The sequence below is a fragment of the Asterias amurensis genome, chromosome 21 (assembly GCF_032118995.1).
Source record: "Asterias amurensis chromosome 21, ASM3211899v1".
Lineage (NCBI taxonomy): Eukaryota > Metazoa > Echinodermata > Asteroidea > Forcipulatida > Asteriidae > Asterias > Asterias amurensis.
The window spans coordinates 7,143,932-7,166,691 of NC_092668.1; the positions used below are offsets into that span (position 1 = coordinate 7,143,932).

General features: G+C 39.3%; 1 protein-coding gene across 3 annotated transcripts; it reads right to left on the minus strand.

The window, feature by feature from the left end:
- Nucleotides 1–4,044: 4,044 nt before the first annotated feature.
- On the minus strand, nt 4,045–22,218 carry LOC139953070 (uncharacterized). 3 transcript variants are annotated; one of them, XM_071952470.1, is made up of 9 exons: nt 22,122–22,218; nt 16,363–18,173; nt 15,790–16,170; nt 14,961–15,128; nt 14,305–14,541; nt 13,487–13,615; nt 12,802–13,032; nt 12,173–12,331; nt 4,045–11,873 (listed from the first exon to the last, which is right to left on the minus strand). In XM_071952470.1, the coding sequence occupies exons 2-9, from the start codon at nt 18,163–18,165 to the stop codon at nt 11,664–11,666; spliced, it is 3,318 nt and encodes a 1,105-aa protein (XP_071808571.1). In that variant the 5' UTR covers nt 18,166–18,173; nt 22,122–22,218; the 3' UTR covers nt 4,045–11,663. The 3 variants fall into 3 exon arrangements, with proteins under 3 accessions (XP_071808571.1, XP_071808570.1, XP_071808572.1); XM_071952469.1 differs by having other exon boundaries at nt 12,793–13,032; XM_071952471.1 differs by lacking the exon at nt 4,045–11,873 and having other exon boundaries at nt 12,242–12,331; nt 12,742–13,032.
- Nucleotides 22,219–22,760: the final 542 nt, after the last annotated feature.

A 22,760-nucleotide genomic window follows, 5' to 3' on the forward strand; every position in this document is an offset into this window, starting at 1 on the left:
ATCCAGGGAGGGGGTTCACCAACCTATAACATAGCCAGTTGTCTCACCAACGTCTCACCAACATCAGACGTCTCAAGTCTCACCCTTAGTGGGCCTCACACATCACCATATCACCAACTGGCAGATCGTCAACACCACAAGGACACTCAACTCAGTCAACCCGACATTCTTGTCAGTGTTGAGGAAGTCTCTCTCTTCACCAACATACCTACGAGAGAAGCTCATCATCGCCAAACAACACTTATCCCACAATGACTGACCGCACAAGCCTCACTCTTCAAGAAGTCGCCGATATTCTCATCACCTGCGTTTTTTCATCAAGCTTCCGATTGAGGGACCGGTTGTACGAGCAAACCTATGGGACCGCTAACGAGATCCCTCTATCCACGGTCCTGGTGAATTTGTTCATGGAAGAGCTCGAACTATCGAGAACCAAGATCTTCGCGCATCAGACAATCCTCCCACCATAATGACCATCACGCAAGCTCCAACGTGATCTTCAGTCAAGCTTAAGTCAAGACTTTCCACACATTCCCCAACTTGATTCATGCAGCACTTCATACACTCAAGGAAAAGCAAGACACCCAAGACAAGACTGTTTTTACTGCACTCACTGCCTATGGGAAAGTATGCACCGGGGAGGCTGGTCACATATCTAGAATCAATGAGTATCAATCACATGGCATACTGGGAAACCTGAATAAAATAAGCAATCATCTAGCATTCACAAGAAGAAAATCATCTCATCGACTGGAAGTCAAGATCGTTGCACGCAACACAGTTCCAAAAACACTCCATTGTCTTCACCAATGACATTTCCAGCAGCAGCTGACCACCATACTGATCAACGAATCCAGCCGCAGACAACTTCAAAGCATCAACGATCAACAATCAACATATTGGATACTTGGATACTTTGTGCCCAAAAGTGCTTTACTTTGCTTTACCTGAAATACCACTAGCAGTCTAGCGTTTCCCGAAGACGAACAGAGTATACTGTTCCACAGGTCGAGACCACACTGACTCGTTTCGGAGCCAAGCCCTTTTCACACTATTCTATTCACCGGGGTGTGCCCCCAGGGATTAACGGCCGGCCTTTTCACACTATGGTTGCTTTTTCCCCAGCCTTCCCAAGTCTGTCTACAGCTGCAAATGGGCAAACCTTGGTGAAAAGCCACCCCTGCTCCAACTGCTCTGGAGCAGGGATAAGCGGTAAAGTCCTGGGGTATTCTTGAAACATGCAACCGGAACCACATGGAATACAGACACAGTGTGAAAGTGAGATGGGGTCATCGTAAGGGGTAAAACAAGTCCCGAGGCCTCCCGGGGCCGTTTCCCACAGGGAAAGAGATACAGTGTGAAAGGGCCAAAGGGCTATACACACTGTTGTACCCCCAATTTCACTGTTTACTGTTATTTATTATCAATGCATTGTTTAACGCACAAGCAGGAGAGATTGTAATGATGCTTTAAGCGAAGGCCTAAAGGTGACAACATTGTCAGTTGCTAGTTTCTTTTTGCTACCTTTTATGTATTATGTAGCAACAATAATTGGATTCCATGTAGGCTTAAATGGCTCACCGTGTACGCAGTTTAGGGCTGTAGAATCATAAATAATGTTTTTATAGATGGTTGCTGTAAAACAAAATCATCAAAATGTCACGTAATTAGCGAAAAATGATTAAAAAACCCAAAAGCGGTAAAAGGCCAGCGTAAACGTGTTTCCAGCCGTTGCAACTGTCAAGTCTTCGTGACATCGTCGCACAATATTGCAAGTAGACTGGTGCTTTGTTTATAGCAACGTTTTACTACGACGCAGCATAAGGATCAAGTCTATCCATAAAGTATAAACAACCAGCATATACGGATCAGGCAAATCCTTCGACGATGGAGGTAGTCGTGCTTCGACGTACATCCAAAGATCGTCACGAAGAACACAAAAAACTAACCCAGAATATGATGGGACAGTGACAAGTAAATAAAGCATTCCTGGCACCAACTTCCTTGTGAACTTGTGGCTGGTGGCCGACTAAATTTTTGAATGGTAAAGAAATTTTGTGAGCAGTATTTTCTGCTAAACAGATGAAACTGAGGGGCCCTGTTATTCACAGTGAAACATTTTATAATCTCGGGGGGGGGGGTGGGGGGGGGGAAAGGAATCGTGAGGGGTTCAAAAGCGTCCTTGTGAGAATGTATTTTGAAATGTAAGCGTAGCTGCAAATCTTGAAACGTAAGCCTAGCTTGACTCGGGATTGAAAGCGTAATTTTTGATTTTAGCGTAACAAACCTAAATGATGTATATGGATTGTATGGATTTGGAGTAGCTGCGTAGCTTGGAACGTAACCATATCTTTTTGAACGTAAGCATATCTTGGAACGTAAGCATAGTTGGGTATCTTGGAACGTAAACGTAGCTGCGTATGGATCGTAAGCATAGCTGAGAAGCTGTGTAGCTTAGAACGTAATCTTGTCTTTTGGAACGTAAGCATATCTTGGAACGTAAGCGTAGCTGGGTATCTTGGAACGTAAACGTAGCTGCGGATGGAACGTAAGCGTAACTTGACTCAGGATTGAAAGCGTACCTTTTGTATATATAGCGTAACTTGAGAAGGAGCGTAAGCAAAACTTGGAATGTAAGCGTAGCTTGGAACGTCATATTTTGGAAGGTATAAGCGTAGCTGGATATCCTGGAACGTAAACGTAGCTGCATATGGAACGTAAACGTAGCTGCATATGGAACGTAAACGTAGCTTGACTCGGGCTTGAAAAACGTACCTTTTTATATTATAGCGTAACTTGAAGGAACGTAAGCATAGCTGAGTAGCTGCGTACCTTGGAACGTAACCAAATAATACCTCAACAATCTCAAAAATAACACTTTATTCACAGAATTAAAAAATATTTTTTTGACAAAATTATGCTTTGAGGGAATTTTGTTTATCATATTTTTTTCAACCTTTTATACAAAATTATTTTTCACCTGTTCTTTTTTCGATCGGGGGCTCCGGTTTTTTTAATCTTTTTTTTCTTCTTCATAAAACATTTTTTAAGCTACTCACACAATAACACTGTCAATATAACAAAATGCGGTATTCCTACGTTTTGACATTGTCAATCTTTTTTATTGTTTCCTGAAAACTCCTAGCAAAAAGAAATTAGGAGCCATGAAACAAAACAGAGTATAATATTGGAACGTTGCGATCACAAGAAATAACGGATTTGACATGAGGTGTACCGACTGACAAACCCACGATGACAAACATGTACTCTGATGTCTGGCTCCCAACCCCTCCCAAGCTCACGGCGAGACCCGCAAGCTTGGAGTTCATAGCGACCGGGATTACACCTCCAGCCCCCCACGAGACACGGCATGTGCGGTACGTGATATGCCCCGAGGCTTACGTTCCGAATGCTCCACGCTGTGGGGCCATATAACAAGCTTCCGTTACACGGACTCTTTGAATGCGAATCTTACGTTAGATGTTTCACCATTATTTACATTTTGTTGCGATAATTTGAATACATGATCTTTTTCGTCAATTACTCGTTAATAATTTTGTAAAAAAAGATTTAAATTTGGTTTGGTAAGTTATTTTTAGACGGCTGGAAGTAAAACTAGCCCGGAAGGTCACGTGATTGTTTGTACCACTTTTTGGTTAGAACAATCACGCGACCTTCGTTTTTGTTTTAAAATGCTCAAAAACGGCAAAATTTTATGATTTTTTTTAAGGACTGTTCTTCTTCATTCCTGGAAACCCGTTGAATACATTTCTTGGTCTATTTTGTAGTCCAAATAGCCCAATTCGGCCGGTGTGTCCCTTTAAGGTGTAAAATACAATTGCTCTCCTGGTATAAGGTAAACAATTCTTTTCAGTATTAGAATAAATGAGTTCGGTGAAAGTGAAACCTGTGTTCACAGGCAGTCTTCTATGTGTACTCGGATGGTTGCTATGGTAAATATGTTACTAAGCAACTAAGTATTGAAATTTTTGTTTTGTAAAACAATTATGACAACCTTGAAAATTTATATTCAGTACATTCAGTACATTTATTTCAATGCTGTCATACAAAACAATAATACAATAGCGTACATTTATGTCAAAATTAAAACAAGCAATATAGTATGAGGTATGATTAGGTACACAATACTTCAAAAAAATAAACAAGTAGTAATTTAAAGACAACATTTAGGTGTAAGGTTAAGCAAAATGCTTTTGTGCCCTAACCTATTGACAGACAAACATGATACCAAGGAACACAAACAAAGACAAAGACAAGGGACAACATGGTCAGACGATAGGTGTAGGCCTACAAACAACACAAAGGCGGGTCATCATTAAATGGACTCCTACTATTAAAGTCATGAATTATAGGGTTATAAGTAATATGCATTTGAGTAGCCGTTTTTGTAGTTTTTTCGAAAATACAGGTAGAGTGATTGCCGATTAAATTGTACATAAATTTGCCTAATATCAATGATGATAAAAATCAGAGAACAAAATTATGCAACAGTATGAAGAAAAAAAAAACAAAAAAACAAAAAAACGACATCTCGCTTACGTGAAGTAAGACGCCGATTACTACTAGTGTACCAAAGTATTTTCTATTTGAGAAACAAACAGACACACAGGTATGCACAAGCTGACAGATGAGACCAAACAAAGCAAACGATTAAAAAGAACAACATTAGATTTTGATGGCATTACAGATAAGTATCTAGCAAGTAGTGTTTAAGTTTTCTTGAAAATGTACTGATTGTAGAAGGTTGCTTAAAATGTATGGGAAGACTATTCCAATATTCTACTCCTCGTTGTACAACGCTATTTTTATAAATTGAAGTTCTATTGTGATTGACATACAGATCCCCCTTCAATGCTTTACGAGTACCATAGGAATGTATTGATGAAGCTAAAGTAAACATTTCATTGAAGCTATTAGGTAACAGGCGGTATTTGTTCATGAACATGAATTTACCCAAGTTCAGACGATACAGGTCATTAAATTTGAGCACTTTAAGTTCGGCAAATATAGGAGCTGAATGAGAAAGATAATTGGCTTTTGTAATAATTCTAACGGCTTTCTTTTGCAATAGTAAAAGTTTGTTACATAGTGCCTTTCCGTGACCCCATGATAATATTGCGTAATTTAAATATGAAAGAATGAATGCATTGTATAAAGTTAACAAAATCTTTTGCGGTAGAAAATATTTCAATCTATTCATAACACCAACATTTTTTGAGATTTTGGTGGTTAAAACATCTATGTGTTTTTTCCAGGACAAGTTCTCATCAATATTAATACCTAAGAATTTACAACTCTTTGTTTGGTTGAGAGCACTGCCATTTAAACAGAGGGGTACATGGCGCATATATTTTCTTTGCCTAGCACAGAAAATGATATAGTTTGTTTTCAGAACATTAATTGACAGTTTATTTGCTAGAAGCCAGTTACTTATTTTAACGAGCTCTACGTTAAGGTTGTGTATAGCTACGTCAACATTGTGGTGTTTATATAAAAGGCTTGTATCATCTGCAAACATATAGAAGGAGATCAAACTAGACGAATTACAAATATCATTTATATAGATAATGAACAATAGAGGACCTAATACGGAACCTTGAGGAACTCCACAAGAAATATATTTATTGGATGATTGTCTAGAATTATACGAAACAAATTGCTTTCTGTGTGTTAAGTAGCTCTTAAACCATTCCAGGGCCAACCCACGAACACCAATATTCTCTAATTTACTAAAAAGAATGTCATGGTTAACAGTGTCGAAAGCCTTGGACAGGTCCAAGAAAACACCAATAGAAAATTGTTTATTATCAATGGCGTTAATAATTTTCTCTAACATACTTGTAATAGCTAACTCTGTGGAACGTTGTGCTCTGAAACCGTATTGGGATTCTGATAAAAGGCCATGCTTGTCAATAAAACAAATTAGTCGCTTGTATACCAATTTCTCAAATATTTTAGAGAACACAGAGAGTAGCGATATAGGTCTATAGTTACCAATGTCATGTTTACAACCTTTTTTATATACAGGAACTACTTAAACTATTTTTAAACTGTCTGGAAAGACTCCAGTGCTGAATGACTTGTTAAAGAGCAGCATCAATGGCTTGGCTAAAGCATTCTTTGCTTCCTTTATTACAAATGAACCTATACTATCACTACCTGGGGCTTTACCAGAGGGGAGTTTAGATATAACAATAGTAATTTCTGCTTCAGTGATTGGTGTCAGGTATTATGAATGAGGGCATTTATCTCCAAGAAAGGACTCAACAGACTGTCCAGATGGTGGAAGTTCCTCAGCTAGACTATTACCGATATTCACAAAATAATTGTTAAAAACATTTGCAATATCTTCATCGTTACTAACTCTCACATCATTATTAACAAAGTATGATGTATTTTGTTTAGTCTTAGATTTACTGAGTAACGAATTAATAAGTTTCCACGTTCCTTTAACATTACCCTTCTCTTTATTAAACTTTTTACACAAATACTGTTGTTTAGCTGTTCTTATCAGACTTGTTAGAGTATTTTTATATCGCTTATAGATAGATTTATTATGAGGGGTTGGGCTATTGGGTAATTTTTTGTACAGTGAGTTTTTCTTTCTAATTGAACTATATATTCCTTCGGTTAACCACGGCGACTTGCTTTTGTTTACACGGCTTTTAATCTCGAGCAAAGGAAAGCACTTATCATAAAGTTGAATAACATGATTCAAGAATCGCTCATATACTTGATCCATGTTACCACATAGGTGTATAAAGTCCCAATTAGTGTCATTAACTTCTTGAATGAAGTTCCCGACATTTCGTTTACTATAATAACGCCTTTTGTTATTGTCATCTTTTGATGTTTTTACTTTACATTTATCAATAACCATAAAAACAGGTAAGTGATCACTTATATCAGCAAGTAGAATACCAGCACTATGGTTTGAAAAATCATTGGTTAAAATATTATCAATCAGTGTTGCACTGTCACCTGCTATCCTAGTAGGTTTATCAATAACGGGATAAAATGAATAAGTGGAAAGCATGTCATTAAAGTGCTGCACTGAGTTGTCTACATCACAATTCAGTAAATTAATATTAAAATCACCCATAACATTTCTTCCCCTCATTATTCGCAAGTCTAAGAATGTCATTGAATACTTCTGTAAATTTATAACATGGAACATCTGGTGGTTTATACACAACTCCGAAAATTATTTTACCCATTAATTATTCTCTTCTCTAGACCAAGAGGCAATGTGAAATAGAAGCAACATTCTAACAAACAGTGGATAGACTATTTGTTCTGTTTATCCATTCTCTAGCAACAAAACAATTGTTTCTTTTGGTTTTCTGGTGACACTTTATAGTATTGTTTTGTCTCCTGATGACACTGACTGTCTTTGAAACATGTCCTGGAACATGGGACAAAGCTATCAGCACAACAACTTTTAAATTTTATTGACAACAATTAAAGATAATCAATCATGAGTGTTTCAGATATAGCTCGGTACAATTTAAACACTGGCTTGCATGAAATGCTATTTGTCCATATACTTTACTTTTAGGTATCGTTTTGACTTCAATCCAAACCTCAAATCAGCTGTGAAAATTACTCACTGAAAGTAATATTCAAATTAATTTTTCCTTCGCTTGAGAGTTTGTTCACTCAACTCTTTCAACGTTTAACACTAAGTTAAATCCGCAATTCAATGTAGATACAATTATATCAATGTTCCGCCAGTTATATTAACTTTCCTCTATATCCTGGAGGTTTCTCTCATTGAAAAATCTTGCTTCGGGTACCCTTCCGTATAAGGGGCCAAGAAAAGGTTTTCCAGACTGCCCGGTCAACATGGGATGCCACTCTAAAAAATGCTCTCTCTTAACACGCACCCGGTTCTAGTGCCGGTGTACTTCATCGGGTCGTCTCGCGGACTGTTACCCGGTCTCTGCGGCAATCTATTAGATGGCCGTAGAGACCGGGTAAAACGGGTACGAGTTGACCTGTTTCGAACCATACTATACCGTCCACAGTATAGTCTGGCCCGATCCAAAACATTACGGATACGGGGATCAAGTGGACAGGAAGCCATACTATATCCCACAATTCCGTTTTCGCACATATATAAGAACGAACATCGCACATGTATATTAAATTATCGCATATGTATATCGTCACAAAACATCGCATACAAATGATCGCATATAATAATATACTACAAAATTATCAAACATATATTAAAAATTATCGCATATTTATTGCAAATTATCGCACAAATATTGCAAATTATCGCACATATATTACAATTTATTGCATATATATTACATTTATTGCATACATCAAATGAATATATTTATGTGACAATTATTGCATATATATGAGAAACATCGCACATACATTGTACATTATCGAATATTGCAACGTTTGACACGCCATACTAGGCTGCTCTGTCGAATTTAGGTTTTGACAAGAGACATCAAGGAATCTTTGGTCAGGGATCCAGACTAAGAAACCCACATTCCCTCCCACAATGCACTGCGTTTTCTGAATCACGCTAAACCTTATAGAACTTTCTTTTGCAACGTCACAGTCCGAGTTTTTGCCAACCCAGATTGGAAAACTATAGAAAGCCATAAGTGCAAATCAAGAATAGATCGCTATTTTTGGTAACAATGTTTCAAAATTTGTTGATGTTGTTTAAAACAAAGCAACTTATCATAAGAGGTATTTTATTTATATGAAAATTTGCAGAAAATGTTGAATTTTGTGGAAACATCTGTTTTTACGATTGAGTGTTTTACTAAAATTCGGCCGACCATGCCAACCAAGGCGGTTTGTTTATCAACAAAAGAAAGGTCTATACTGCTAAACAATACTGCCAAACCCTAGTCTTTGGTGGAAAACCTTCACAATGCAAACCACGCTATCATCCACAAATCGCTCTCATATGACATTATAGACAATGGGATGGGTATTGAAAAGGGGCCTATTTTGGGGGTTCCGTGGTCCCCATCTCCGGACCGCATGAAATTTGACGCACAAGGGTTTTCAATGGTACTGAGTCCGAAATTGGTTGTTGCTAAGCTCTAAAACTGCACAGTGCGTGAACAGACCAATTTTTGGGTCATTTTAGGTCAAAAACAGTATTTTTTGACAACCTCTGTAATCACTGGGACTATTTACCAATCGTTCACGGCAGTGAAATAACCTTTTCCAAGTGTTTAATGTGAACGAAGTAAATTTTCCCCTTTTCTGTCGGATTACATGCAAAGGCCTACAACAAAAACCCATGATTTTTATTCATTGAACATCAAGTTCAAGTTGCCATTTGATTTTCGTTGCTACGATGTGCGTGTGTTAAATTTTTATTATCACACGCGCGGCCGAGTTATGGGACGCAGACGCACTATTTTGTTCGTATTTCCACTCGCGCTTGTGTAATAACTTATAAGGCCGTGTCCGAATTGGCGACTTCGGCTACAGCTACGGCTAGATCAGCGCGTCTACCAGTGTTGAAGAATAGCAGACGCGCGGGCCCTATCCGTAGCTGTAGCCGAAGTCGCCAATTCGGACACGGCCCAATTTTGTCGAACGAGCCTGTAAATCGGCATCCTTTTATTCAGGGGTTTGAAGAATTACACTGTATGTTATAACGGTACAGTGTGGGAACGAAACACGATAATGCTTCGAATGACGTCACCCACATCGCAGGCTTCCGAGGATTTGTAGATCACTATTTGTCGCCGTAATTGTTTCTTTTCGGAATACGGTGCAGGATTTTCGCCAAGCAACAGCAAGAAATGGATGTTCTGTATTTTATTTCATACCTACATACAAAAATCGCGTGGTCCAAAAGTGGGGACAGATGAGGCCACATAAATGGGCGCGTTTTACCTACTTTCGGGTTTGTTTCCCACTAGGACAGATGAAGCCACATAGCATGCGCCCTTTTTGGTAAGTGGCCTCATTTGCCTGGAAAAAAAATGCATCTACAGGATAATGGTAAATCAGAGCAAGGACATTGCTAGATAGTTAACATGATGAAACCTTTTGTTCAGTAGAGTCCCAAGTAGGTATCATGAATGGGCAATGCCAGACAATTTCAATGGTAGGTTCTTCCACCAGACACACCTAAATGCCCCCTATCGGAGGCCCCAACTCCACTCATCGTGGGGCTGTGCCCGCCAGACACGCCCAAATGGTACTACCCTCGGGCCCATACAGTTATAACTAACAACCCTGTATTCCGAAACCGCCATATAGTCTTCATGCTCGGTTTGGGTTGAGGGAAACAATAAATATACTAAGTGTGTCGGAACCTAGGGGTGTCAAAATAATAGGTGCGTATCCACCATTACACTTAAAATTATAGAATTACACAAAATTGCTTCTAATAGCAAGTTTTCGCACCTCTCCCATTGACCTTTTTTCGCAAAAAATCGGCGTGCTAATAATGCGTGGATTGAGGTGCATGTTGGTCTAGCTAGCGATCAAGTTTGATCCATAAAGCCAGACCAGGGGCCAATTTCATAGAGCTGCTTAAGCAAAATTTTTGCTTAAGCACGAAAATAGCTCGCGTATTTTTCACATGTTACTGGCAAAAATGTCATGCCACATACATTGCTTGTGACTGGTATTTAGCTGTTGTTTCCTAAGCATAACAATTGAGTGGAGTCTTGGCCGGTAATCTGATTTTACTAAGCAAGGATTTTTATGCTTAACCAAAATTTTGTGCTTAAGTAGCTCTATGAAATTGGGCCAAACATGCACCTCAATCAATAGTTAGCGCTTGCGCGATGGGTAAGCCTATGTTTGCGAAAGGTCTATTGCCCAGAGCTGTGTATTGAGAGAGTTGCGACACCGTTTTGCGACAGACTAGTCTGGCACCCCGTGTTCGCCCATGGTTTCTTGGGGAACAAAATGGCTTCTAATCGCAAATTGTCGTAACTTTCCCAATATAGACCTTTCTTGTGTTGATCAACAAACCGCCTTGGTTGGCATGGTCGGCCGAAAGTTAGTAAAACACTCAATCGTAAAAACAGATGTTTCAACAAAATTCAACATTTTCTGCAAATTTTCAATAAAATAAAATACCTATCATGATAAGTTGCTCTGTTTTAAACAAAATCAACAAATTGTGTTACATTGTTACCAAAAAAGCAATCTATTCTTGATTTGCACTTATGGCCGTTTTCTATAGTTTTCCAATCTGGGGCCGTGTCCGAATTGGCGACTTCGGCTACAGCTACGGCTAGGGTGCGCGCGTCTGCTATTCTTCAACACTGACAGACGCGCTGATCTAGCCGTAGCTGTAGCCGAAGTCGCCAGTTCGGACACGGCCTGGGTTGGCAAAAACTCGGGCTGTGACGTTGCAAAAGAAAGGTCTTAACGAGCGCCACCAAGAGTCAATCCTTCATAAGGTTCTTCCCTTCTGTAACAAGTTTTGTTTGAAAATCGAATATTTTTCGCGTTGTACGTTTTGGTATCGACAATAGAGTATTATAACTCTACTTCTCGGCACATCATCCATTATGTTTAGGTATATTATTGCCGCTTAAATTATTTATTGTGCACTGTTTGATCCATATTTTATGGGAATCATTGCATACGATGACAGTCCACATTAAAGATGAGTAGCAAGAACTGGTTTAAGTTGCAAGCAGAACCTGGGCGGCAATTTTCTCAGCATTATGTGTACACCATCGAGTAAGGTAAACGGCGTCGAGTACTATGCACTCATTGTTTTCTGTATCTTTCGAAACTTCACTTGGAATGTATCCACTGTCGTCCTTGCAATTCTCGAGGAACTCTCGCATTAGAAGGAAGTTGTAATTGTCTTCACTGCTGCATGGCTGTGCCTGATTAAAAACAAATGGAAACATAGTATAGCCACTCCACAAGTTTTCCAGTTCAGGGGAGGTTTGCTTAAATCTTTTAAACACCTTAGCTTCTTACACATAGGGCAGCTAACGTAAGATAAAAGGTGACGACTGTGTGGACATGATACTTTGGGGGAAGCTGCACAAAATACCACATGTTAATTTGTTAATGTTATTATCATTATCGAGCATGGTGCGCACGGACTGATCACAGTCAGAATTTCTGACCTTGTCGCCGAGGGGTGTATTGTAGTGTGTCGATAATACTGTATTCTTACCTGTAACAAAACCTTTAGTAACTCGTCAGTCGGATTGATTTTATTTTCGTTGAGATATCTTTTGATATACTTTTTTACTTTTCCCTTCCAGGGACTTGTATCACTTCCTGGGTGCTTATCTAGAAAAGGAAATTGAACCTCTGCGTCATCTTGTGGGCCCTGTTAAAAAAGTGAACAGAATATTAGCATGGAGGTAATTTATTCCTCCATGATATTAGTGTCTTCAAACTTAGGTGGATTCTTTGTGTCTGAATTGGTGGTTCAACTCATCATTTATAGCAATGATTTCCCGTTCATCAGACGCCTAGTACAGGCCACCATCACTGAGGTTAAACATAATACTTGCACGTGTTAACGCGCCCATGTAACTCTCAGTCAATGATAAAATGCTTTCCTTTGATCTCCGTGGTGCCATGCACTGTTTGATTGTGTGACGTCATATGCTAGGTACTTGTTGACTGGGTGAAGGGGGAAGGGGGGGGGGCGGTGGGGAGGGAGGTCGTTGCCTTCCACAATGCCATGTTCTTGGATTGTAACAATTTTAGAATTGAGATAAGTTGAATACTAACCGAACCGGGTGTGACTTAGCAATGTATGTTAATGTTTCTATCAAGCTCAACTGTACTTGCCCCTCTTTTCTTCTTCATCACTTCATTTAAGAGTGTGTCCGCCTCCATGCAAGTATCTCTACATTTCTCACGAACTTCTTGCGCTCTTGGGTCAGCATTCTGCAATAGGGACACTTCAAGTTCCAGGTGTGATTTGCGTAGATTCTTACTCATGCCCCATGTTCCTTCTGCAATCTTGTTCACTGCCTCAAATCGGTCAGAATGCACCCTCTGTCGAATTACTGCCAGCATCTGGATTCATGAATCATTGCAAAAAGTTGCATCATCATAAAGTAAGTTTGCACATAATATAAACAAAGCTTAAGCCTGCAAAATCTCAGACAATTATTGTGTTGTTTTTATAGTGAGGGACGTTGTCAGCATGCTTACCTAATACTGTTTCCGTTGTCTCACGACATCGTACACTCTTGTTTAGCTATGCTATGATATCCTAAGCTGGACCATTCCACTTGTCATAAAGGGGTTGCCAATCAACACGGGTCACTGATTTGTTTAAAGGGGGGGACGGTGGAAAAACTCTGCATGCATCCTTATTGATGAACTACCAATGGTAATTTTCTCTCTTTGGAAAGAGCTTGCCACTGCATCATGTTGAAACCGACAAAGTCTCTCGCTGCTTAAACAATTCAAAGAGTTGTCTATAAATTATTGAGATGATTTTGATGCAACAACTGTTAAGTCTTACCTCAAGTAGCTTCAAGGTACTACCCATCCTCACGATGAAATCTTTGTGTTCAGCTAGTATCGCCAACAGTTCATCTGCCTTTTTACACGTCTCCTCCATCTCTTGTCTCGAAGACGCTTGTCCTGAATCCTGCAGATGGTTAACAATTTAAATAGATGTAAAATTGTTCAGTACCCACTGCTGAAACGTATGATTCATACTGCATCTAGCTACCTGACAATCTCGGTTGTCTAGTTGGTGTGACACTGCCTATAATTGCAAAGGTCGTGGGTTCGAATCCCATCAGAGAGTAATATGCCTGTGATTTTTTCACAGAGCTCGGGTAAGAACTGAGTATTTTTATACAGTGCTTTCAACATATGGGTAAACACCAAAAATGAATAAACAATTAGAAAGAAAACAAGATTTCAAAGTCTTTACAAAAACATATAATTGCAATAATAAGGCACCCATGATGGTTTATAGGGGTTAGCATTTAAGAATAAAAGTTGGGGTTGTGAACGATAAGGAACCTTCCCTGTTCCAATTTAGCTTTTAAGCAAAAGAGAGCACCTTACCTTTATGTCAGTTTCCTGTCTCTATTTAGATAGGAGCAAAGCTCTGGTCATGCTCGAAACTATGAGGGATAAGCTCCTCGAGCTCTTTTCGAGTACTCGAACTACCATTTTATTGAAGAATAATATTGTAATTTTTTAGGGCTGGTTGAATCATTGGAATGTGTGTGGCCAGCCTCTCGGTGTGGTGACATTTCGTCATTTAAATAGCGGACCGGCCACCTTCAATTGTGTCTCTACTTAAATAGTCCAAAATAACGGTACCTTCAGTTCAGTAACTAGCTCTTCAACCTCCTTTCGTAAATCCAATGAGTCTTTCATGGCGTCGAAAAAGAAGTTGCTTATCTCTTCAACCTTATCGGTGCATTGGCGAGCAAGCTTCACTGGATCCTGAACTATTTCCAAGATGTCTTGTGTGTGTATCCCGCTGTGTTTGACATGATTAACCAGAGTGTATAGTGTTTCTAGGAAGGCGTTCTGGGAGTTGTAGCCCGGCTGTACCTGAACATTCAACCCAAACAATAATACAATTGAATAATAATAATTCGATATAAAAATAATATTAATGGACAAAATCAAATAATAGAATAAATAAATAAAGTTAGGTTTGTGTACGATTTTAGTCAGTTGTTGATGTTTTTTCTTCTTCTTATTTTGCTTGCTCATTGTTGCGGGTTTGGATATTTTGGTTGGCATTCCTGTTTTTATCAAGGAAGACATTTTATGCTAAGCAAATTGTTGTGCTAAGCAGCTATATAAATTGGGCACTTGTCTATTCTAAGAGTTGTTCCGAGCATGCTCACATTTCCCGAAAACAATGGATTTACCTGATAAGTCTGCTGCCACCTAGTGTCCTCAATCTTCCATTGGACTTTGATTATTGAGCGGCTAAAAAATATCCTATACTAATAATAACTTACCTGAAGGAGGTTCTTGAAAAGATTTGGATAGTGCTCTTCAAAGTTTATCTCAAAGTATGACTGAAGTTTTTCTCGAAGCACTTCCTCTGTCCTTACGGAATCTTCCTCCCCAAAGACAAGCGGGAAATAGTGTTTCTTCCGCTCTTCTTGTATATCAAGTTCATCTTTCTATCGTAAAGAATTAGAGTGAAGTACTTTCACAAATTACTGTGACATACTAGATTGAATCTCATATTTTTAGCAGTTTTATTGTTACTCTTTTTGCTGCAAACTCTTCAATCAAAACAAAGCTATAGTACTAGAAGGACAATACTAGAAGGACAATAAGTTTGCGTATGTATGCAAACTTATTGTCCTTCTAGTACTAGCTTTGTTTTGATTGATGTCTCAGGTTAACTACGAATAATGATACATTTTGTGTCAATAAATAGCCATTGTGTTGCCATACTGTCTAGCTCTTTTATGGACTGCATTGCAAGGGCAACTGTGAACCCTCCAAACAACAAAATATAAATTTCAAAGATTACACAAGTGCGCAAGTTATTGTTGTCAAGCATTCCAGATTATCATCGCGTAATGATAAGTATAGTCACTGAGAACAAACAATGGGTGCGTTCGATTAGCTTCCCCGGGTCGACCCCGGTGTGTGTGTCGGGGTTTTTTTCAGGACGAACGTGTGCAGATAATTACCCACGTTTGTCCTGAAAAAAAAACCGCCACACACCGGGGTCGACCCAGGGAAGCTAAACGAACGCACCCATTGAAACAACCGAGTGAGAATTATTGACATCATTTTTCAGTGTCACCAGTTCTATGATTTAATCTGTACCTCAAACTTGACAATGATGTGATCCAACAGAGGGCGCAATTTCTCACAGCAGTCAATGGCAGCGTACATCTCTTCCATGGAAACGCTTCTGGTTGAACTTTCCCCCCGTCCATCCAGTTCTAGCTCCCCTTCGTTGTTCTGGAATCTCTCTTCGAGTACTTTCTTTTCCATTGCGAAGTGTTGCACCCATGCCTGTCTGAAGAAGCTGTTCTCATTCAAAGTGGTCAAAATGGTTCGCTTGATCTTCTTGCAGTCCAGAGCGAAGGTGTCGATGTCTGTGTCTCGACTTTCCAAACCTTTCGCAAAGGAACGTGGTTTCACATCTCGATGCAGGCAATCAGTCGCGCGCTGTGAACAGCATATGTCTATTTCTGCAAGGGTCTAAACGTAATAAAGCAATGTACACCATTATTCATATTTTGTTTTGTTTTATACTTCTTTTTAATGTTTTTAATAATTTCTTTTGATTTTATTGACTTTTATTTCGGTTGGAGGGGGGGGGGGGCTGTATGGAGAGGCAAATTTGAGACAAAATAGAGATCCAGATTGGGTGTGAGTTAATGTTGAACGTACCTGAAGGAACTCTGATCGTGGCGTGTTCTGGAGGAACTCTTTCTCAATCAATCGTAGCACTTCCACGCTTGCAACGAGGCTTCCGCATCTCACAGCTTCACGGTATGACTTGACACAATCAGACTCGATTGGTATGACAGACTGGTGCATATGCAGATGGGAATGGGCGATAGCTAGAGCGGTATCAGACAGCAACTTTCGACTTCGTATTTGGTTCAGACCTAGCTCTCTTGCACTTAGAACATTCCGACGAGCTTCATCGAAATATTCTCTGGCATGTACCGTTGATTCGTTGCTCATTTCTTGTTCACGTCCCCATTTTAGATACGCTTCCGCAAGGTAGCATGGAATCTCTAGATTTGTTGTTGGATCCAGCAGTTTTAAGCTCCTTACGGCCTCTTCAAAATCCAGATTCTGGAAGTGCACAATACCAAGACGTAGGCCCCCATCTTCTTGATCCTCGGTGTAGTGGTTAGATAGGTACTTATACGCAGCCCTTCTTTCATTATTTGCTTGCGCTCTTACTTCCCATTTGCACGAGTTGTCATCCATGTATTCAAATGATGAAGTTATAACATCCATCACCTTCTGCCACATGACAGTGGAAGGGGAACCATTGCTTTTGAGAAACTTTGCAAATTCAAAGTAAAGTCTTAACTTGTCATGTGGTAAATAATGTTCTGATTTTTGAAGCATGTCCTCGTACATCCTCTTTGCTTCATCATGTTCTTTTTGAAAGGCCAGTTCCTCAGCCTTTCTCAATGAAGCAGTAGTGTGCATTTTGTTGATCGCTAGACATTTGTTTAACTCCTCGAGGGCCTCCGTTCGTCGCTTTTTCTTTTGAGCCTTGCTTTTGGAAAACTTATTCCAATGGAAGATGCACAGTGCAAGCTGATTGTGACTTTCGGGAACATCAAGACATTTTCTTTGATTTATTTTTTTACGAAGTTCTGCTAAAGGTATGTCTTTTTTGGCACGTGCAGAATATCTGTAACACTTCATTAAGTTGTGAAAAACAGATGTCACATCGGGAGCCTTTTTATGTGCACTTTTCAGGAGTTTTAGAGCCTCGGCTGTTTCCCCTCGTCGACTTAAGTTCAGTCCAAGTGATGCTTTGCCAAGTTGGTACTTGTCGTTTACTTTGATTAGTTTCTCGCAGTATTCCTTTTCCTGGTCCATGAGCTTCTTACCGTCTTCGTCCAGCTGTTCATACATGCTCCCAATAGCTCTCTGTGATCGCATCTTCCTCCCGGTCATTAGCATGGCTCCATAGAGAAATCCAACATTATCAGGGAAATGCTTGAGTGCCTCCTCGTAGATCTGCAGAGACCTTGTAATCATGGGAGGCCCCAAACGAGTAAGAGCATTTGCCAACAGCGTCTCCACGACAAGTTTATCTATATCACACCACCTTAAATCATCCAGCTCAGACAAGAGCTCTGCGACCTCTTCAGTTCTGTGAGATTTGTGTTCTATCCATACACGGTTGAGAAGTGCCACCCTTCTGTAACCAGGCTGCAGTTCCGGTCCTGTGTGGTTTTTTATGTACTCGTCTGCTTTATCCAGAAATTCCCGCGCTTTCGTGACATCCCAGCATAACCGATTGTCTGATACCTCTAGATATGCTCGAAACAGTAGTTGGTCAACCTGAAGCAAGTCAGGGGTCGCCTCCAGATCGTTATCTATGTTCCGTGTGACCTTTTCAAAATCAGTCAGAACACCAGCAGAAAGATTCCATGTGAAATGACACGACTGTTCTTTCCACGAATGAGAGACTTTCAGGGAATTATTATTCGAGGCCATGTTACAATCTGTCGATAAAACAAAAACAAAAACACCATAAAACTTCACTTGAAATAACTTGGAGACCGTGCAACCATGGAGGAATAATAAGTGTAACTTATACGTGTATGCCCTCTGTTTGGTAAACAATAATTAAAACACGCAGTTGTACAGTTGTTCTGCCACCGGTTGTTGTCTTCATCTTTTTCTCTCCCCCCTCTCCCCATCTTCCCCCTCCCCCTCTCTCTATACCCCTACAACTCTCTCTCTCGTATTTATTATTATTAAAAAAATTATCTTGAGACATACACAATAGTTACAAGTTGTAAAGGGAATCTCAATGATAAAACAAAAGTATAAAAACTTTCATCAAAAGATGTGTAAAACCCCTGCCAACGATAGAAATATAATTACACAGTATAAAAAGGAGATTGCACTGAAACATTTAAAAATCACACAAGAAAACATTACAACACAAGCAAATCTAGATTATTGAAGAAGAACAAAATATATATATATATAAGGTGATCCCCTGTCTGCCGCTTCCCAGGTTGTATCGTTACCCGGGTGTGATCCCTGGCTACACGGCAGTTTGCGGTTTAATGGCTTCTGACAGGCACCCCCGAACAAAGATATTGACAAAATTGGGAGACCACCAACATAGGGCTAGATAGCTCAGTTGGTAGAGCGCCGGCACGTTAAACCGGAGGTCGTTGGTTCAAATCCCGCTCTAGTCAATTTTTCTTTGTTCAATCCTAAAAAATCATTTAAAAATGTACCCAGTCAGTTTCCCTTGTGGTTTATTATTTGATATCTGATATAAAAAGTCGCATCCCCTTAAGGTGATCCCCTGTCTGCCGCTTCCCAGGTTGTATCGTTACCCGGGTGTGATCCCTGGCTACACGGCAGTTTGCGGTTTAATGGCTTCTGACAGGCACCCCCGAACAAAGATATTGACAAAATTGGGAGACCACCAACATAGGGCTAGATAGCTCAGTTGGTAGAGCGCCGGCACGTTAAACCGGAGGTCGTTGGTTCAAATCCCGCTCTAGTCAATTTTTCTTTGTTCAATCCTAAAAAATCATTTAAAAATGTACCCAGTCAGTTTCCCTTGTGGTTTATTATTTGATATCTGATATAAAAAGTCGCATCCCCTTAAGGTGATCCCCTGTCTGCCGCTTCCCAGGTTGTATCGTTACCCGGGTGTGATCCCTGGCTACACGGCAGTTTGCGGTTTAATGGCTTCTGACAGGCACCCCCGAACAAAGATATTGACAAAATTGGGAGACCACCAACATAGGGCTAGATAGCTCAGTTGGTAGAGCGCCGGCACGTTAAACCGGAGGTCGTTGGTTCAAATCCCGCTCTAGTCAATTTTTCTTTGTTCAATCCTAAAAAATCATTTAAAAATGTACCCAGTCAGTTTCCCTTGTGGTTTATTATTTGATATATATATATATATATATATACTGCACCCACAACAATAGCAATAGGAGGAAGGGTCAACAATTAAAAAAAAAAATAAAAAAAAAACATAGAATGGACTAAAAACCCTCAAAAACCAAAATAAAACTGGTACAGAGAACAACTCAAAAAAAAGAAAATAATAATAATAATAATAAATAACAAAATGACGAAACCAAAAGCATGAATTAAAGGATCCGGGTACTTCTTGGCGTTTGGTGTGCTTCAAGTTGTTTGTTTTCTTTCATATACATTTTCATGCAATGTTTTTTGTTTGTGGACGTGGTTTGTGTTTGCTAAAAAATGGCACATTTTCAAAACCATTTCAATTGCGAGAGCAAACTATACGCGTTCTTCAGTTACAGCTGGGACATTTACCAGTGGGTTGAAAGTCCAATGTTCAACCATAGAGTAAGGACAGATTACTCTATGGTTCAACTTACCCACTTGAAAGCCATTGGACACTTTCGGTACAGATTTTCTTTTTTTACAGATTTACAAATAACTTACAGGGTTTACAGAAGGTAATGGTGAAAGACTTCTCTTGAAATATTATTCCATGAAATGCTTTACTTTTTGAGAAAACATTAAAACAATATCAATTCTCGATATCGAGAATTACAGATTTATTATAAACACATGTCATGACACGGCAAAACGTGCGGAAACAAGGGTGGGTTTTTCCCATTATTAAGACTCCGATGACCGATTGAACCTAAGTTTTCACAGAATTGTTATTTTATAAAAAAGTTGTGATACGCGAAGTGTGGGCCTTTGGACAGTACTGTTTACCGATGTTGTGCGATTACTTTAAGTGACAAGGCGCACCTGCAATAATAATGCAAATGTGTACGCAAACAAAATCATTATGATAAGAAGCAACATTGAATCGTATTTGAGCCTCCTGCTATCATTAGGCCACATAAAAAAAAGTTGTTGATCGTCCCCGCCCGACCGTTCAAAACCCCCACCCCATTTTGTTTTTTTTTTCTTTTTTTTTAATCATAAAAAACAACCTTTTCAATGATATTTTCGGTCCAAAAAATGGTTGAAAAAGCAGGATAGTAGGCATGGCAGAAATGTTGAGCAGTAGTGTCAAGGACTGGTGCTGAGGTCATGGTCTGACATTGTGTTCTTTTATTTTTCCCATGGCTGGATATCTCTTTATACTTAACCTGCCCAGATTTTTCAGCTGATATTTTTTTCAAAATCTACAGGTTTGAAAAGTTGTTTAAAGAAGGTTTTATTCATGTTGGCAAAGCAAGAACAATTCTTCAAATATTTACTTGGGCTACACTGTGCTTAGTTGTTTGAAAAAGTTTACAGAAAATGTCATCTAGGAGTTAATTTTGTTTGACAAAACTATTGAAATTATCAAAAACACACAAACCCTCTGTTTTATAGGGATTGTAATGATTTCTTTATTGTTGATTTCATATTTGGCATGGAAACAAAACTTACTTAAAAAAAAAATATAAAAAAAACTCCCTCCCTCCCCCATCTGCAAAAAAAGGACGCTCAACAATTTGTTTTATGTGGCCATACCAAATATTTTGTTGGACTATGAACGCACGATCTAAACGCATGTATAGTTCAAGGGGCAAGTCGGGGTCATGTCATCAGCGATGCTAATGTAGTAGAAATGCTAAACACAACTCATTGCGAATGTTGTGTATGCTATTAAAGTGACACACACCGTTTACGCAACTTAGTGGTGTAGAATCATAAATACAATTTCTTAAGATGGTTGCTGTAAAAAAAATAAAATCATCAAAATATCACGTAATTAGCGAAAAATTATTTAAAAACCCATAAGCGGTAAAAGGCCAGCGTATACGTTTTTCCACGGTCAAATTTTCGTGACATTGTCGCGCAATGTTGTAAGTACACTGGCTCTTTGTTTATATCAACGTTTTACTATATGACGCTAAATACATATTCATGTATTATAAACAACCAACATAAATACATGCATCAGGCAAACCCTTCGACGTACATCCAAAGATCGTCTGAAATAACACAAAGAAACTATAACCCCAAATATGATGGAAGACCTTTGAATTCATATCTTAGTCTATTTTGTAGCCCAACTAGCCTTCAGCCGGTGTGTCCCTTTAAGTGATGTTTGAAATTTTGCATGACGTGAAATTATACGAATAAATTGTAATAATATAGTAAACCTTGCGGGTATTGTACCATGCACGTATTCTCCATTTTGCGGGACCACTATCAAAGTATAACCCTACGTGTATCGATTGGAAGCTCACACGGGATAACAAGAAGTGTACAAATCTCAAAACTCCCCGTGAAAACGGTGATTCTCAACATATACCACAATAACATAATCTTTTTATGAACAACAAGATCGTGTTCTGTATTTGTAGCGGTCTGTTTTCGGTTGGTTACAAACACAGTGAATTAAACAAGTTTACGTTCATGGTTATCGGTATTGATTATTTAATTGGGAAGGACATGGCATGTGCAATAATATAATCATAAAAATATGAACTCACAAGAGAGATGTTTTCAATTGGGTGTTTCTGAGCACTCTCCTGCTGATGCCAACTTCTGTTGAAGCTTCTTAACGTCCGTGGTAATAGCAGAGAAAGAGACTGTGCCAACGCCACTGCAAGATGGGATTGGGCTGCCGTACAAATTGAACACTGACGTGATCGGGGAATCCCCAGATTCTGTTTGGTTTACTTGCAATAATGTATTCTTTGTGCATTGGATGGCTATTATTATTATTCACTATTATAACACCCCTTGCCTGCTCATTGGTTAAGAGCGCGTCACATGACATGTCTTAGTTTTGCTAGACGACGGCCGTGTGATAGTGCGTCGGTTTGCCATGCGCTAGTCCGAAGACTAGCACACGGCGTGCAGTACCCAGACGTCCGTTGCGTGTACGAGGATGATAAATTAATAGTCTGTAACCATTTCTGATTGCACGACACTACATGCAGCACAGTAAGTAAAAGTGTTTGCAATCTGTATTCGCGTCGTCCGTGGATTGTAGCATTCAGGTATGTAACTTAATAATAATAGTACAGTATTTAGAAATGTTTGGGGTGTTATAAAACAAATATTTACTGCTTTTACTCGTGCAATGGTTAAAAACTATGACTCCCTCGGTGATCCCCGTAGCGTTC

Bases quoted from the DNA above. Each gene is read 5' to 3' on its own strand.
- LOC139953070 (XM_071952469.1), bottom strand. From the start codon at position 18,165: ATGGCCTCGAATAATAATTCCCTGAAAGTCTCTCATTCGTGGAAAGAA. The intron at 16,171-16,362 runs GTACGTTCAACA...TATTACGTTTAG, and splicing joins CACGATCAGAGTTCCTTCAG to ACCCTTGCAGAAATAGACAT. The intron at 13,033-13,486 runs GTAAGACTTAAC...TCATGAATCCAG, and splicing joins GTACCTTGAAGCTACTTGAG to ATGCTGGCAGTAATTCGACA.